Source organism: Archocentrus centrarchus, chromosome 14, assembly GCF_007364275.1.
Source record: "Archocentrus centrarchus isolate MPI-CPG fArcCen1 chromosome 14, fArcCen1, whole genome shotgun sequence".
In the NCBI taxonomy this organism is placed as follows: Eukaryota; Metazoa; Chordata; class Actinopteri; order Cichliformes; family Cichlidae; genus Archocentrus; species Archocentrus centrarchus.
Genome location: NC_044359.1, coordinates 31,939,139 through 31,954,206, shown reverse-complemented (window position 1 = coordinate 31,954,206; position 15,068 = coordinate 31,939,139). Strand labels below are relative to the sequence as shown.

The window sequence follows — 15,068 nt, the reverse complement described above, 5'->3', positions numbered from 1 at the left end:
ACATCGTATCAGGATGTTACAGATTTTCCCCCCGAGACTTTCCCCATGATTTGATAATAAAAATATCCTGTTTCCCCCCCTTGACACTTACACAAAACTTGTTACACTGACAGTGGTTTAGCTTTTGTTTTGATATACCACAACACAAATATTCAAGTACAAATTATGCTGCTAGTCTAGTTGAGACAGAAGTAGAAACCTACAGTCCAATTTTCCAGTCACCTGGTTACTTGCTGTATATAGCATTGTAGTAATTTATTATTCAGTATCTGATTACCAATTCTGTTGGTAACCAACCCACTTAACTGGAATCACCAAGTGGCCTAGACGGTGGCCTATTATGGCTCAGATCACGGTCTGTGTATGTGTTTGTGTGCATGTGAGGTACACACGCGCGTACGCACACACACGCATGCAATGCTCTGGCATACAGTGAGATCTGTCACTGCCTGAGATCAGTTTTCCTCTCTTTGCTCAATTATTCATGTGGTGTGTGGCCTGGCTGGATCATTATTCATCAGCTAGCTGTATCCAGTTCTCCTCTCTGATTCTGCTTTAGAAAAGCAGTAAGATACAACCCTCACTGCTGCCTGTGCGTGAAACGCTACACCTTGGATTATTTATAACAACTCCTAGCAAAGTGAACTCGCCTGATGATGACAGACGTGCTGCTGTCAACTGACGTTTGACGTTGTTCTTGTTCCTGTTCTTTTCCCTGTGTCATGTTTGCTGGACATATGACTACTGATGAAATTTAACTACTATTTAACTGATGAGTTAAAGAGTAAAATTAAATTTTATATAGTACTGCATATATTATAATTAAAAAGTGGTGTGTGGAATATATCTAGTTTATATCTGGTTTCATCAGCAAAGTTCTATTTTGTCAATAACAAGACTGAGCAGCCACTCTAAACTTCACTTCAATTTCCATGAGCAGTTAGAACGAGCACTCCTTAACATTCTTACCTGTCCCTTCCTGTTGACCCCAATGATGCCTGAAGTGGCCTCATGTGGAGCAGTGACAAAGATAGTCTCTCCACTGATGCGGTTCATGTAGATGCAGGTGCCTGTCTCCAAGTCATAGAGATGGATGTAGCCATATTTGGTAATGAGGAAAACCACATTGTGCTTGGCGCTTATCTGTAAAAAAAAACAAAAAACAAAATAGTGACCTTCTATAAATCTGTACATTGTTATTTGCTTTAAAACAAACCAGTATCAAGTACCCTCACTGAGGTATTCAAAGTGTATCACTAAGTTCACTGAGAGGTCAGGGACAACTGTAAATTTCATGTGTACTATAGATGGATGAACAGCCTTGTTGACGAGTACGGGCTTACGAGCAAATAAGATGACATTAAGCAACCATAGTGGCCAATGCTTATCTGTTGGACATCCCTATCTGGTGTTTACATACAAGTGTGATGAAGAGCTAAAAGACCCTAAAACTGTTACTTAGAATAATTAAAACACATTATTGACCCAACTGTTATTTTCAACACTGACAGATTCCCAATGCCAACATCTACTTGAGAAATCTGTTGCCACCTTTCACGCTACTGATTTCAGTTTGTCAAAGCCAGGTGCACAGTTATGCAAACACACCTGCATGGCCACAGGGAAGTCATTCTGGGCTTCTGGAGGGAAGAAGACATCCACTGCTTTCTTTGGAAATGGCTGGTTACCAGTTGGTGGGGTCCCCACTTCAATGATGTGCAACTACGATAAAGACAGAAAGCATTTGTAACAAACCCATACAATGATGTCCTCCTAGGCCAACAGCAATAATGATAATAATGACAAACAGATAATTAACCAATTAATCTATTTTCACAGTTCTGTTGGTAACATCAGTCACCTTCCCTCCAGCCTGGCCTCTGACAGCAAAGCAGAACAGAGTTGATTCCTCTGCATTCCCTTCGATCTTAAACTGGGCAAAGCTGGCAGCATGGCCTTCGATGGGCTGAGAAACCTTCCTGTCAACAGAGTACAGCTGCATGGCTCCCACCACCCGGTTTTGCTGAGGGAAAATAAAGCAGAACAACATATATAAATATGCATAAGGCAAACACAACTGGCCAACCAATGCTATATTTATAGGTAGAAAGGACAGCAGACTAACTCTTGCATACTCCTTGTGCCTAACATGTTTTAGACTCTAGACTACAAACCTTGGGTGTGTTTATTATTAAACCAGAACACACGCACAACAAATTACCTGAGCTGAGATACCGATGAGCAGGAGCCATTTCTGCTTGGCGTCAGTGCGGTAGTTGATGATCTGGCAGCCTGCCAGGCTCGAGTGCCGGTCAAAGACTTTCACAGGCTGAGAATCACCCTCCATGCTCCAGTGGTAGACGGCATTGTCAGTCACAAGTGCAACTGTATTAAGGGAGATCCACTTCCAGAAGGTAACATCGTCCGTCATGGTGTGCGCCTTCATCTTGCTTTTCATCTCAATGTTAAAGATCTGAAGAGTTTTGGCAGCTACAAGAGGGCAGGAACCAGGCCAGAGAAGAATGTTATAGTTTATGATAAGTGAGTGAGTTTGTGTGTGTGCATGCACGCACACACACACACACACACACACACACACCTCATAGGAAAATAAACACATCAAATGTTATTAGAGACAAGAGATTCAAATTTGAAATACTGCTTTGATGGCACAGAGGTCATCAAGCAACAATGCCATGACTGATAAGACAGGAGATGTTGATCATGCTGTAGTTTGCAATTGTGTTGTATCAAGTGTAGTAAAACAAAAAAGGAGCAAGTGAATTCAATTCCAGATTACAAAAGGTGCGACAGGGTCAGTGTGAACTTCAGGCACATACGTATTCATATTATCAACCCAATGGTGTGTCATGTGCAAAGCCAATAAAAACACTTTTGCTTACTGACACTGCATGAAGAATTACAAAGATGAATACGACTAATGAGAGAAGTCATTTTCAATATGTATCATAATGAAAAATGATTACAGGTGCCAAATGTCAGTGTGAATGGTTTAACACATGCATACCTCTTACTTAGCACAAGTCATTCCAAATTAGAGGACACAGACTAATCAGTATGACATTTTAAATATTAAATGCTGTGCTCTAATATAATAAATATTTGAAGTGTTTCAAACATATTTGAAACACTTTAAAAAAAAAAAGTTCACTCACCTGCATTCTCTGTATTTTTTAGTTAGGGTTAATTTAAGGAGCTAAAGCTTTACTAAGGAGCGGTGTGACTTCTTTGTTCACTTATTATTTAAATACTTCATGTAAGGAAAGCAGAGACCCATGCATTAGCAAAACTGTGAAGATTATTTTGCCATCACTAAGCCATGGCAAAGTACAATAAGCAGATCAGTAAATGGACCACTTGCAGCAGTAGCAGCCAAATTTCAAAGAGCATGCAACATTTTAAACTGAATCATGATTAGCGGCTGGCAGTGTGTGTGCGCGCACTCTGGTCATCCTTCATAAGAGGTTTCATGGAATGTGTAAGGCTCATCCTGTGATACCGAGAAGTATCATTATAGGAGACTGAACAGGAAAGATCTTGGGGGTAGAAACAGGGAGGAGGGGTCTATCCTGACCTTACACTGCATAAATACAGGGGAACAGTCCAAGCAGGTCTGGGCCTCTCAATATACGGTTGAGCCTCCTGTTCCTTTACATATATAGCTCCTGTTCGCTGACAGGGATAACAAAAGTGCATTTATGACACAGTTTCTGAGCTGTCCTAATCAAAGAATAGATACAATTTACCCCCATGAATAAATAAATCAATAATAAAACTATGTCATTTTACCACATCAGCTGTTTTCACACATGAACACTGGACAATGTCAAGGGAATTAAGCTGAAACATTGCCCACTATTGCACCATCACACGTAACACACAACAGGAGATAGTCTGAGTCAGAGGTGTTCTCACTATTGGAAATCCACTTGATTTAGGGTAGATTACTGCGTCAGTATGAGTGAGCAAAAGGCAGCACACAAAACACCCACATGCTTGCTGTGAAATCACCAAACAAGTACCTGTTTTATGATATGGGCACAGAGGGCTGGCAGGGTAAAGACTGTTTACTGTTCAAGCCCAACAAGTGGGACATTCACATTCTTACATACAACTCCACCAGGTACTAACCTGAAAAGCTCAGGGCCGCAGTGCATGTGTGAAAATGGTTAACCAACTTGTGGCATAGAATATAACTAAGACCACAGGGAAAGTGTTTTTCCAAAACAACAACAAAAAAGGCTTTTTGCTCATAAATTTTTAAAAGGTGGATAAGGAAAAGATCAAGAGCTCAACACCAGTGCACGCTCAAGGCTGACGGGTTCTTGGATCAGCTGTCACAGCATGCTTCACTCTTTATAGCAATAAATATACTTTTCTATTTTCCACACCCTGACAAGCAAGCCCTACACATTACTATCCACTGTTTGTTTTGACCCAATTCAGTCTTCACTGGGCACTACACATGACAGAGTATGTGAAACCAAATCAATGCTGCTGACAGGTGCCATTAGACTTCTCACACAGTTTAGAAGACATTAATCGTGTGCTCTCTGGTATTTTGAGAAAACAGTAATCTTCAGTTCTTGTTACAGTGAACCACGAAAAATTAACAAATATTAAGCATAGCTTTGAGACAAATGAGAAAGGTTAATTACAACGTAACACAGATGGAAGAGGACATGGATTTCAAATGGAAACCGAAAAATGTAAATTAAAATGAAATCATTTGACCCATAATATTATCACGCTTGCAACAGGTTCTAAATCACGTGTACATACAACAAAAAATGATGGAATGCCAGCAAGCTGTAAGGCTGTGAAAGCTAAATCCTGTTTATGTTTATTCCCAGTGTCTGAGATATGGAAAATAATCTTAAGAATTTATCAGAACTTGGTTAAAAATATAAGGAAAATATTTAAACACATTAAATATTTAAACCTAGCCCATAGAGACTAAGAGCAGAAATCTATGGTAGTCTGTATGCGTCAATTGTTGACTGAAGAGATCAAAATGGAATTTCAGCTTGTAAATGCTGTTGGGAAAACAGGATTTTACTTCCACAATGTAGTAGTTAAATTTCAACTCACCGTCTGCAAACACATAAGAAAGCAGTAAAGAAAAAAAACAGAGAAGACAAAAACAAAAACAACAAAAAAGTCAAAGCAATCATGGATGCTGAACAAAAAGAATAAAAATATTCTATTCTGAGTATTTACAGGACAAATGTTTGGGTGTGGGGGGGGGGGAATGTTGGCCATTAAAAACTACTCCATGATGGAAAACTAAAGTAGCTGGATGTGTATGGACATACATAAGAGAAAATAATTTAGAATATTTTCAAACTATTAAATGGATGTTGTTGTACAGAAAAAAAAATGTCCCAATGAAATGCTGCAAGCCGCTTACAGGTGGTTAATTAAAATACTCAGATATATTTATGTGTTAAACCGTGATCTTACAGGGTTTAACACATTTTGTTTCTCTCTGGTAAAGCCTACACTTACTAAGAGAAATGCAGCCTCTGAAATGTAAATAAACTCCCATACCTTTAAGAGCAATGACCTTGCTGGCTGGATTCATGATGGCGCTGTCAGCTGAGATGGGCCTGCGGATTGGTGTGTTGGGGTCGGCCAAGTCAATGATCACCACCTGAGTCTGCTCACCCACCTTCTCACGCACACAGATGAACTTATCCGACTCCATGGTTAGGGTGCTGAAGCCTATGTTGGCCGGATTGATCCCTAGGTTTTGGAGCTAACAAAAACATGGAGGAAAAAAAAAAGTTGAGGGACCTTAGACTGGACAGAACTGGGAAGCAAGAGATTAGTTAGATAAAGATGTACAAAGAATATTTATGAAAACAGCAGGATCACATTCTTCCCGTCAATTTCATTTTCAGTCTGAGCCTGTTACAACTCAATAGTCAAATTAATCAAAATTCCAGGAGCTGACTAAACAATAATGTGCACTAAAAAAAGCTGCAACTTTAAAACTCAGCTACTCCTAACTATCACAGAAAGCAGATGAGCTTACCACACTTTAAGCTAAGCATCAGTTTTTTAAACACATGTACTTGTATACTGGTCAAAACAGTTACTCAGCTGGCCTGGGTGGAGAGCTAATACAGAGCCAAGTTCTCAAAGCATGGGCCAAAGAGGAAACTACAAGATCATTACACAACACTTAAGTGTCTCTGTAGTCTGACTAACAGTAACTTTTCACGGTTTGACTTTTCAGAACTAATTATGTTTGATAGAAAGCAGTGTACTAATATCAGGCTGTGAAGACAATTTTACTACTTTATCCAGACAATCACTGGTGCTTTATTTTGTGCGATTGGCACAAAACACTGGTTTGAATCCTTGAGGGAAAGGCTTAGAGCTCACCATCAGAGCTCAGCACCATTACTTTAGCTTCCATGACTTGCTGCTGTTCCATGGAAGAAAAAAAGAAAAAGAAAGAGACCCAGGACATGTGAAAAGCATAAAAACAAAGCTGTGGGTGAAATGATTTGCAGCACACAAGACCAGCAAGTTCTGCAGAACTGCTTATTGCTAAGGCTGGAAACAGGGTATCCTGCCTGCCTCATGCAAACCCTGACACAGCAGTACTTACTGAGGACAGACACACAGGAGGCCTGGGCAAAAGCAGCTCTGAGCTGGAGTATCAAGAACAGCCATTTATTATGGCTGTAATTATACGAATAATACTTAACATGGAAAATAAGAAAAAGGCAATTACCAAAACACATCAGTCAATGTTGGTATGTTAACATCAAGGAAATGAAACTACCAAAAACAGATCCCATAGGCCATGTTCTACTGTTGCAACTTCCTACACTTTTGCAATCAATGAGCAACATACCACAGTTGTACAACTGCTGAATAATTACTCACAGCTACTGAGAACATGATTTTGTGCTTAAACCCGAGACAGTCAATATTTGCACCTTTGATATGACATATTTGCTATATAATATCTAAAAAAATAATTTACACAAAAGAAATGTATCTATGCTGTTGCAGTAACGTGAACACAGTGGTATTGGTTGTATCGTGCTTTGCTTTAAGGAAACAACTTCAGAAATGCAACCCCCCCCCCCTTATCTCAGTACAATCACAATGGGTTCTCACTTTATTCCCCACGCAAATGCATTAAATTTGTCTATAATTTGCCTAGTTCGATTCTAATCAGCTAACACACTCCACAGTTCTGAGAACCACCTAACAAAATGGGCACACCTTTTTATCAATGGACGCACCCTCTCCACAGTCCTGCCCCACCCACATTCTTTCAACAGTATGAAACCTGGTTCTCTCAATGACACTGTAAACAACTGTACAGAATGAGTGTTACTACCAGCTATGAGGAAAGAACTGAAAACTGATCTGAAGCTTTTCTTTTTTTTTTTTAACCTTGGAGGGCTGACATCATACAGTAACGTCATTGCAGCTTTCATGCCCATTATCTTTGCCATTGTCCAGTACAGAAGCCTTGTTTACTAAGGCAACATTTATTCAAACACCGGACAAAAGGGAACAGCCCACGGAGAGAATCCTTTTGACCCTGAGTACATTTGCTTTCCTGAAAATCTAGCAATGGTTTGCCTCATGAAAACACTGCAAGAGCTACCAGGTTCCTTGAATTATTCATGCTGAACACAGATTTAAATTAAGAGCTCGCTTTTCATTTGTTACCATATCCCATGCAGCTGCTCTGAGATCTAGGTCTAAGTGAACTAGTAGTTTGCTTTCAACTCACTACTGTTAATCTGTGTAAACAAGACCAAGGTATATCCACACTTTAAAGACCAGCAGAATCTATTATTACACAATATGTTTCTAAACAGGTTACACATTTTGCATCCCTCTCATCTGTCATCTATTTTCAGATCAGCAGGAAGACCTTTCATTCACAATGAAAAGCATTTGTGAAACAGGAAAGACCAGTGTGGCCTTATCACAATGAATGCGACCCCTCTTGTATTGAATAAAGAACAGTAAACACAGACAGACTGACCGCACTCAACTTTAATCTGGGAGACTAGTTGGCTATGGAAACTTTAGAGTAAAACACTCCTGTGGGCTAACACTGCTGCAACATCACTGAGCAGGAATTTGGTTGAAAGCAGGTCAAACCAAAGGAGCTACAAACAATGTGGAAAATCATTTAGTCATTCAGTCTAGCATGCCGTGCCCTGTCTGTAGCTTAGCTGTCAACACATGCTTTGGTTAAAGCATGTGTTAAAGCATCAAATAGGGCTGCACAATTATGGCCACAATGATTTTGGTAAAAACTGAAATCATGATTTGTATTGATTATTCAATATGACAAAAATGTTATGTCAGCAATACTGCTTTCACATCTGTGTAAATCTTTACACCAAAATCTTACACACTGTGCTACATTCCTGTAAATTAATCTTTATAAATGAATCCAGGGTTCTAGCCAGTGGTTGACTGTCTGCCAGGTAGATGTACTGTCGCTCCCGACTGTGAATTTCACTGGCTCGCTATTAGAAATGTTCCATTAGCAAGCAGTTGTCCAATACCCATGGGACCCGATACCCACCTCACTCCCCTGGTTGTCCCATACAGTCGGGCTGTGAATTTTTTCTGGCTAGATCTGTATAAATTTTGGAGAAAAAAAAAATAAGGGTGTTTATTCACTTTGCCACTTTGGAAAAATAATTGTGAGAGGGGAGAATATACCGTATTTTTCGGACTATAAGCCGCTACTTTTTTCCCACGTTTTGAACCATGCGGCTTATAGCCCGGTGCGGCGTTTCTGTGGATTTTTCTTTAACCACCAGGGGGCTCTTTAGCAGGATATGAATCATGGGACGTCAAAGTTGGAAATCAAAGAAGAAAGCGCCAACAAGTGCTAACAGCAGGCACAAAAGAGATTTTTTTCAAACTCCCTCATCATAGAAACCACAAAAAGAACTTCCTATGATGCCGCTTTTAAGTTGAGGGCTATCGACCTGGCACTACAGGAGGGAAATAGAGCCGCTGCACGTAAGCTCGGCGTGAACGAATCAATGGTGAATTGACTTGTTATAACTCAAATTTGGGGTTGTCTGTCCCCCTCTGCTGAGTGCCGAGTAATTGTGGAAAACCGAGAGCGGCGGAGATACCAGCGGCTTATAGCCCGGTGCGGCTTATATATGTACGTTTCCAGTTTTTTCCAAAAAATTTGTAGGTGCGGCTTATAGTATGGTGCGCTCTATAGTCCGGAAAATACGGTATCTTTGTCCAGTAAGTTGTCTGTTTTCCTGAAGCCTTCATTGGCCAGATGAAATTGTATTGTGAGTGGATCTTTGTAAACTGGATGGATACACTGACACAGTACAGGCTCACTTTTATGGACATCTGTGCTGATGTCGGATGATTCATGTTGGCAACCATTACATTGTTTTTCTTGGCCTTTGTGCATTAAATATACTGCTGATTGTGGTGTGTTCTCAGGTAGTTGAATAGATTAGTCGTGTTGCTTTGCCGCACACACACAGCACTCTTTGCATACAGATTCTTCCTGGTGAAAATCACTTGCCCTAAATCTTAAGAATTTCCCAACAATCCACTTTGATGGAGAAACTGTTCATTTTCTGCTGTGCCAGACATTTGAATTTTGTTGTATATCTGTCTTTTAACGTAGTGTTACATATCCAGATTAGTCCAAGAAACTTCAAGCTGCATAGTACGGGGAACAGCTGTGATTGGCACATGCAGGCATGTGATCGGGCGCTGATTTAGGGAGAGCCTGATTTGCTTTTTTCTGCATTCTCTTGGTGGAGCATGCATTTTTAATATACCATTATCAATTCTGAACAGATCATTCTTTTAATTGTGGTAATCTAAAATCATAATCAAGATTAAATTTGGATTAACTGTGCAGCCCTACTCCCATCAACAGTTGATCAACAACAGGACTGCAAAAGAAGAGCCTGTGGGAGACTTCAATAAAGGAAGAGCAAGAACCAAATAAATTACTGAGCTATATTCAGAAGGTGATGACAAAAACAATTAAGAAAGTATAATACTAACAGGATAAGGAAAGCACATGGTTTTAAGCTTTTCAATGAAAAAAAAATGCATTCAGCAAGAGCACCTAAATGCTGATGCAGCAGAGACTAGCTCAGCAAGCATTTGCAATGGCAGCAACAAAATGCCAGCAAGAGACATAGTAACTTATAATTACACTACTACCATCATTCATCTCTTTACAAATCATTAGCTCAAGACCAGTCTTATTTTTTCAATGATACAGTACAATGTCCCAGATTACTTCCTCCATGATCAATCTTTTTGCAATAAGCAAAACTGTCGTGCTATATAAACTAAGGAAGCCAGCTGGCCAGCTGCCCTGGAATCCTATCAGTGGCAGAAAGTGGACGTCCACATTTTTTATAGACAGTTTACTGGAGTTATATACCAATTAGTCAAGTTAGCAAATGTATGTTCTGACATCACACAGAAAACACTGATTTCAGGAAAAAAAAAAAAAAGACACCCATTTGAAACTTTCACACAATAAAATGTAATCAAAGGAGATGTCATTGTCATATTTGATTTTTTGCCACCAGAAAAAAAGTACAGTGGCCTAGGTACCCAAACACTCATAACCTTGATTTGTGTCATAAATGGACTAAGTACAATAGGACCGTAGATCATAGTGTAGGAAATTAATCAGCTTCAATCACAATGACAATGAATGCAATAGGCTCCTCGCCAATTCTTTAAGTAGTCTTGGGCCTAACAACTAAATTGTAGAGAAGGAACAGACATAGAACTATATACACTAAACCAAATAATGGTAATGAACATCCCATATGATGCGCTTTCACTCAGTTCCTTAGAGGGACTAGGGTTAATTTTGGCCTACACTTGCAAACGCTGTATAATCTTAATATTGCTTCAGGGCCTCAATATCTGTTCATGCTCTCACCAGTTTGCTTAACAGTTTCCTTAAAAACATATGAAACATCTTAGGATTCTTCTTTAGCATGAGAAGCCCTAAAAACCCTGTCTGCAACTAATACAATACCTCAAGCATATACTGTTCCAAAATTGGTGAAATAATTTATTTGCAATTCTTCTCTATACAAACAAATATGTAGCACTAGTGAGGACGTAGTATAATCTATTCCAAGGTAGTCAAGTCAAACTGAGTACATTCCCGTTAAAAAAATAAATAAATAAATAAAAAAAAAAAAACACCCTACAACTGAGCTGACGGCTGCTGCATAAGCTTACAATGATGACAAATCAGCAAAAAGATTTCAAATATTCTCCAACAACCTCAAGGGAGTCCCATCAGTAGATTTAACCTCTATGCTCTTCCTTTAAAGGAAAGCGGCATCTTGCTCAGCAGAAAATAAACCTTGCACATGTGAAGTTCAAGGCAGGGTAGGGAAGGATGTGATATGTAAAGTGCTGAGGCTTGCAGCACTTCTTTGCAATACTCCACAACAGGAAACCAGGGACTTATTGTCTACCAGGACTGAAACAACAGGTCTGCCCAGTACTGCCTTCTCTACTATCGTGGGCCACTGGAGGGGGACACGGGATCACTGGCGAGGCCTATAAAGTCCTGCCTTTACTATTATAGTATTAGAAGGGAAAAAGATGGAAGGGATACATGCATTTCTGAACATCATCCATCTCCAGGTCAGGTCACTTGTTACTGAGGAGGCTGTGAGACTAGTTTCTTTTCCTAAATAAGCACTTTATCTTACATTTAGAGGGTCCTGCAGAATGTCAAGTGTTCAGCAGATCTGTATCCTTGCCAGCCTGTCACGAGGTATCAGCTGGTCATTTACTAGCATAGGTCAAAGTGCGACAAGCAAACCTTTGTAAAGCCCATGAAACAATAACCTACCCTTCCCACCAGGCAAACAGCAAGGGATGTACAAGTATGTGCTTGATGAACTATTAAATACTATTATGAGTGTATTATGAGTACATTTAACTATAGGTACAAAGTACCAGCAGGTTTTCACGGAGCCAAATCCTTTCTCAGACTACAAACATCCAATTTAAAGCTAACCACAACACTTATTTGAAAGAACATCACTAATAATCACAGTCACTGTTTACCTGCACCCGGGTAAATTTGTGCATTTAACTCAAGGCTTTCTTTGTGTAAGAAAAAATTTATCTAAATGCATATTTTTAATGAATATCAAACTCTACATGTATTTTAATATTAGAAACTAATGCAACTGTTAAAGGCAGCACTGTCCAGTAACCTAATGACTTTGAGCTATAATTAGACTAGTGCAAAGAGTGAGAAAGAGAGACACCCCTCATAAAAACCACCACCACCACTATTATCATCTTGGGGCTGGTGGCATGTATTTTTCACTAAGAAATAACAATTCAGTAAATGTATATTCTTGGATATATTTTTGTGATGTTTTATTAAACCAAGTAAGGAAAATAAGTCATCCCTGATGCTGCCATATACATTAAAGAATGGTTCCCTGTCTCTTCCACACAGAGAGGAAGCCATCTTATTAATACTGGTATCAGACTGGTACTCAGTATCACCAGGTACCTGAAGACAATGGAAAATGTCAGATCAGTGCATCTCTAAATTTTAACCAGAGGAGATAAATGAAGACATCTTTTGCAAACATAACAAATTACTGTGTATACTAAGAAAGAAATCTGTATGTGTACCAAAAGTAAATAAGAGTAGCATGCAATTATGGACTTATGCATGTGAAATACTTTGTTTACGAAATACACCATTAACTGTTTCCCCTTCACATCAACAGATTATCTTTGGGCACCAGATAGGAAACCTGGCTTGTCAGACCCTGCTTACTAAATGCAATGGAAGTCTTCGTCAACAGAGAATGAATACCATGTTGCCATTACACAAAGTAGATTTAGGAGCCATTTTTGAAGATTATACACAGCCAACTCCCAAGCTTAATTTGAGACTGGTTTCTGTCCGAACAGTTACACCACTAAAACCCAAATGATATTCTGCATGACAAACTGAGTGCCACACTGAGCAAGGGAAAGATGTGACACACTCAGATGTTACAGGCATTTTAATTGTCACTTGAGCTATCAAGTTTGACTGGAGTCAACACTACACTATATAAATGGATGATATATAAAAATGCAAACTATGCAAGTAGACCGGATGACACACAGATGGACAGTGTGAAGGCGACTGAGGGAAGGAGGTAACTGCAAAGAACGAGAAGACAAAGATTAACATGTTTTGCTAGCTCAGTGCCTCAGCTCTCCAAATTAGAGCCAGTAAAATCCCAGTGTGTCAAAATGCTTCACATAATCATATTTCAACATGTTTTAGACTTATAAATTTTAGATTAAAAAATGCTTAATCAAAACTTACATGGCTTCAAGAATTATTTGTAATTATTCATTAATTTGATGCTTTTTACTATTTTAGACAATAAAATGGTAATAGAGCTAATTTACTTTTATATTTTCCCTTTAGACCAAAATGTCTCAACTTTGTCCAAAATTCAAGGATACAATTTAGCATTATGTGTGATTAATCATATTTTTGAAGCTAGAAACAGCACTTTGCCCTTTGCTGAAAATTTAATTAAATGGCATACTCAGTTATCAAACAGATGTACAACGCCTTCCTGCTGATTGCCCGATTAAGCAACACACCTTGGCCACAGTATGACTAATGAACAAATAATTAACTTATCATCCAGCGCTACCCACTTCTCTGTGGTGATCCACAATCACATACAAAGTGAACAGTTTCATTTTACTATGATGCTGTTAAATATAAACTCCTCAAAGATGCTAGCAATAATTTAAAGTCTGTCCAGCAAGGAGGCTCTGAATCCACTGTTAATCACAGCTAAGCAGACAGTGGTGCAGACTCAGTGTCTTCATGGTAATTTAGTAGTAACTATTAACTAGAAGGGATGCACTGATACCAGCTCAACACTGGCATAGGACAATATGAGCCTTGTTGACTTACATCAGCCTACTGGAAAATAAGATGAGCTGATATGTATACGCTGTGTGACATTTTTTGTGCAGGCTAAATGTTGAAATAATGTGAGGAAGAGCTGAAAGAAAGTTTGCTGCCCCCCCCCCCCCAACACACACACAATTAACATTCTTGCATCTATGGTGCAAGTTAATTTTTTTATTCCAATATTTTTTTTAAACATTTTTCTACTCCACATGAACAAACCAAAGAGTCACTGGTTGTGACACAAGGACTTTAGCCATGAGGTGAAGTGACAGGTTTTGTATCTAGGCAACTATTCACAACTAGCAATTTGATCAAATGAGTTCAGCCAAATCTGGTGATTCAGATTGTGATTGGACCCCAAAAGACACATGATCTTTTGCACAAATTGTCCATCCTTAAATAAACAAACAAAAAAAAAATGAATGTGGTAAATATTAGCTGGCATACTGATAAAAACTAAAAGAAAAGACTGCTTTATGAACATAACTAAACTGACAGCCAAAAAGATTCACAAGTAAAAATATTCAAAATAAACAAACAAGAAGGATTCTTGAGATAAATGGGGCAATATATTCTAATATACATTTCTTTTGAAACAGCATATGTATGAATGCATGATGTATGAAACAGCATATGCAGGTCATGCATTAGTGATAGGTATTGAAGATCTCTTGGGAGCTTGCCACATAAAATAACCTGGTGAAGACACAGTCTGAGAACTATAGTTTAGTACAATAAGCAATGTGCTTAACACTCACTGCATGATTATTTAAAGATTTACACAAAAACAAGCTACAAACAAAACACATTTATCTTACAGTTAAATGTGAGATTTAGGAGTTCCATGAGTGAAATCTTAGATACATTTAAAAGCTACCAATGCACTGTAATTTCACTGTAATGATGTACTGTTAGGGGACGAGGGCATGAGTCCCCCCCCCCCCCCCCCCCCCCCCCGCTAAAGATAACATATTAGTTCAGATTTAATGCACAGTCACAATGCAAATTCACCACTTTTGTACTGCTCTGTTTGCTTCCACTAGCAAAATGACTTAATAAG

At 38.9% G+C, this 15,068-nt stretch overlaps 1 protein-coding gene across 3 annotated transcripts in view; it reads right to left on the bottom strand.

Moving 5' to 3' along the window:
- cltca (clathrin, heavy chain a (Hc)) overlaps nt 1-15,068 on the bottom strand; it is a 36,560-nt gene that overhangs the window by 19,582 nt on the left and 1,910 nt on the right. For 2 of the 3 annotated variants that reach the window (XM_030745521.1, XM_030745523.1), the window contains 6 exons: nt 5,572-5,779; nt 5,113-5,115; nt 2,222-2,490; nt 1,862-2,023; nt 1,609-1,722; nt 970-1,143 (listed from right to left, as the gene is read on the bottom strand). In XM_030745521.1, coding sequence (XP_030601381.1) covers nt 970-1,143; nt 1,609-1,722; nt 1,862-2,023; nt 2,222-2,490; nt 5,113-5,115; nt 5,572-5,779 — 930 coding nt within the window. The remainder of the gene's footprint in view (nt 1-969; nt 1,144-1,608; nt 1,723-1,861; nt 2,024-2,221; nt 2,491-5,112; nt 5,116-5,571; nt 5,780-15,068) is intronic. The other variant, XM_030745522.1, reaches the window with a different exon arrangement.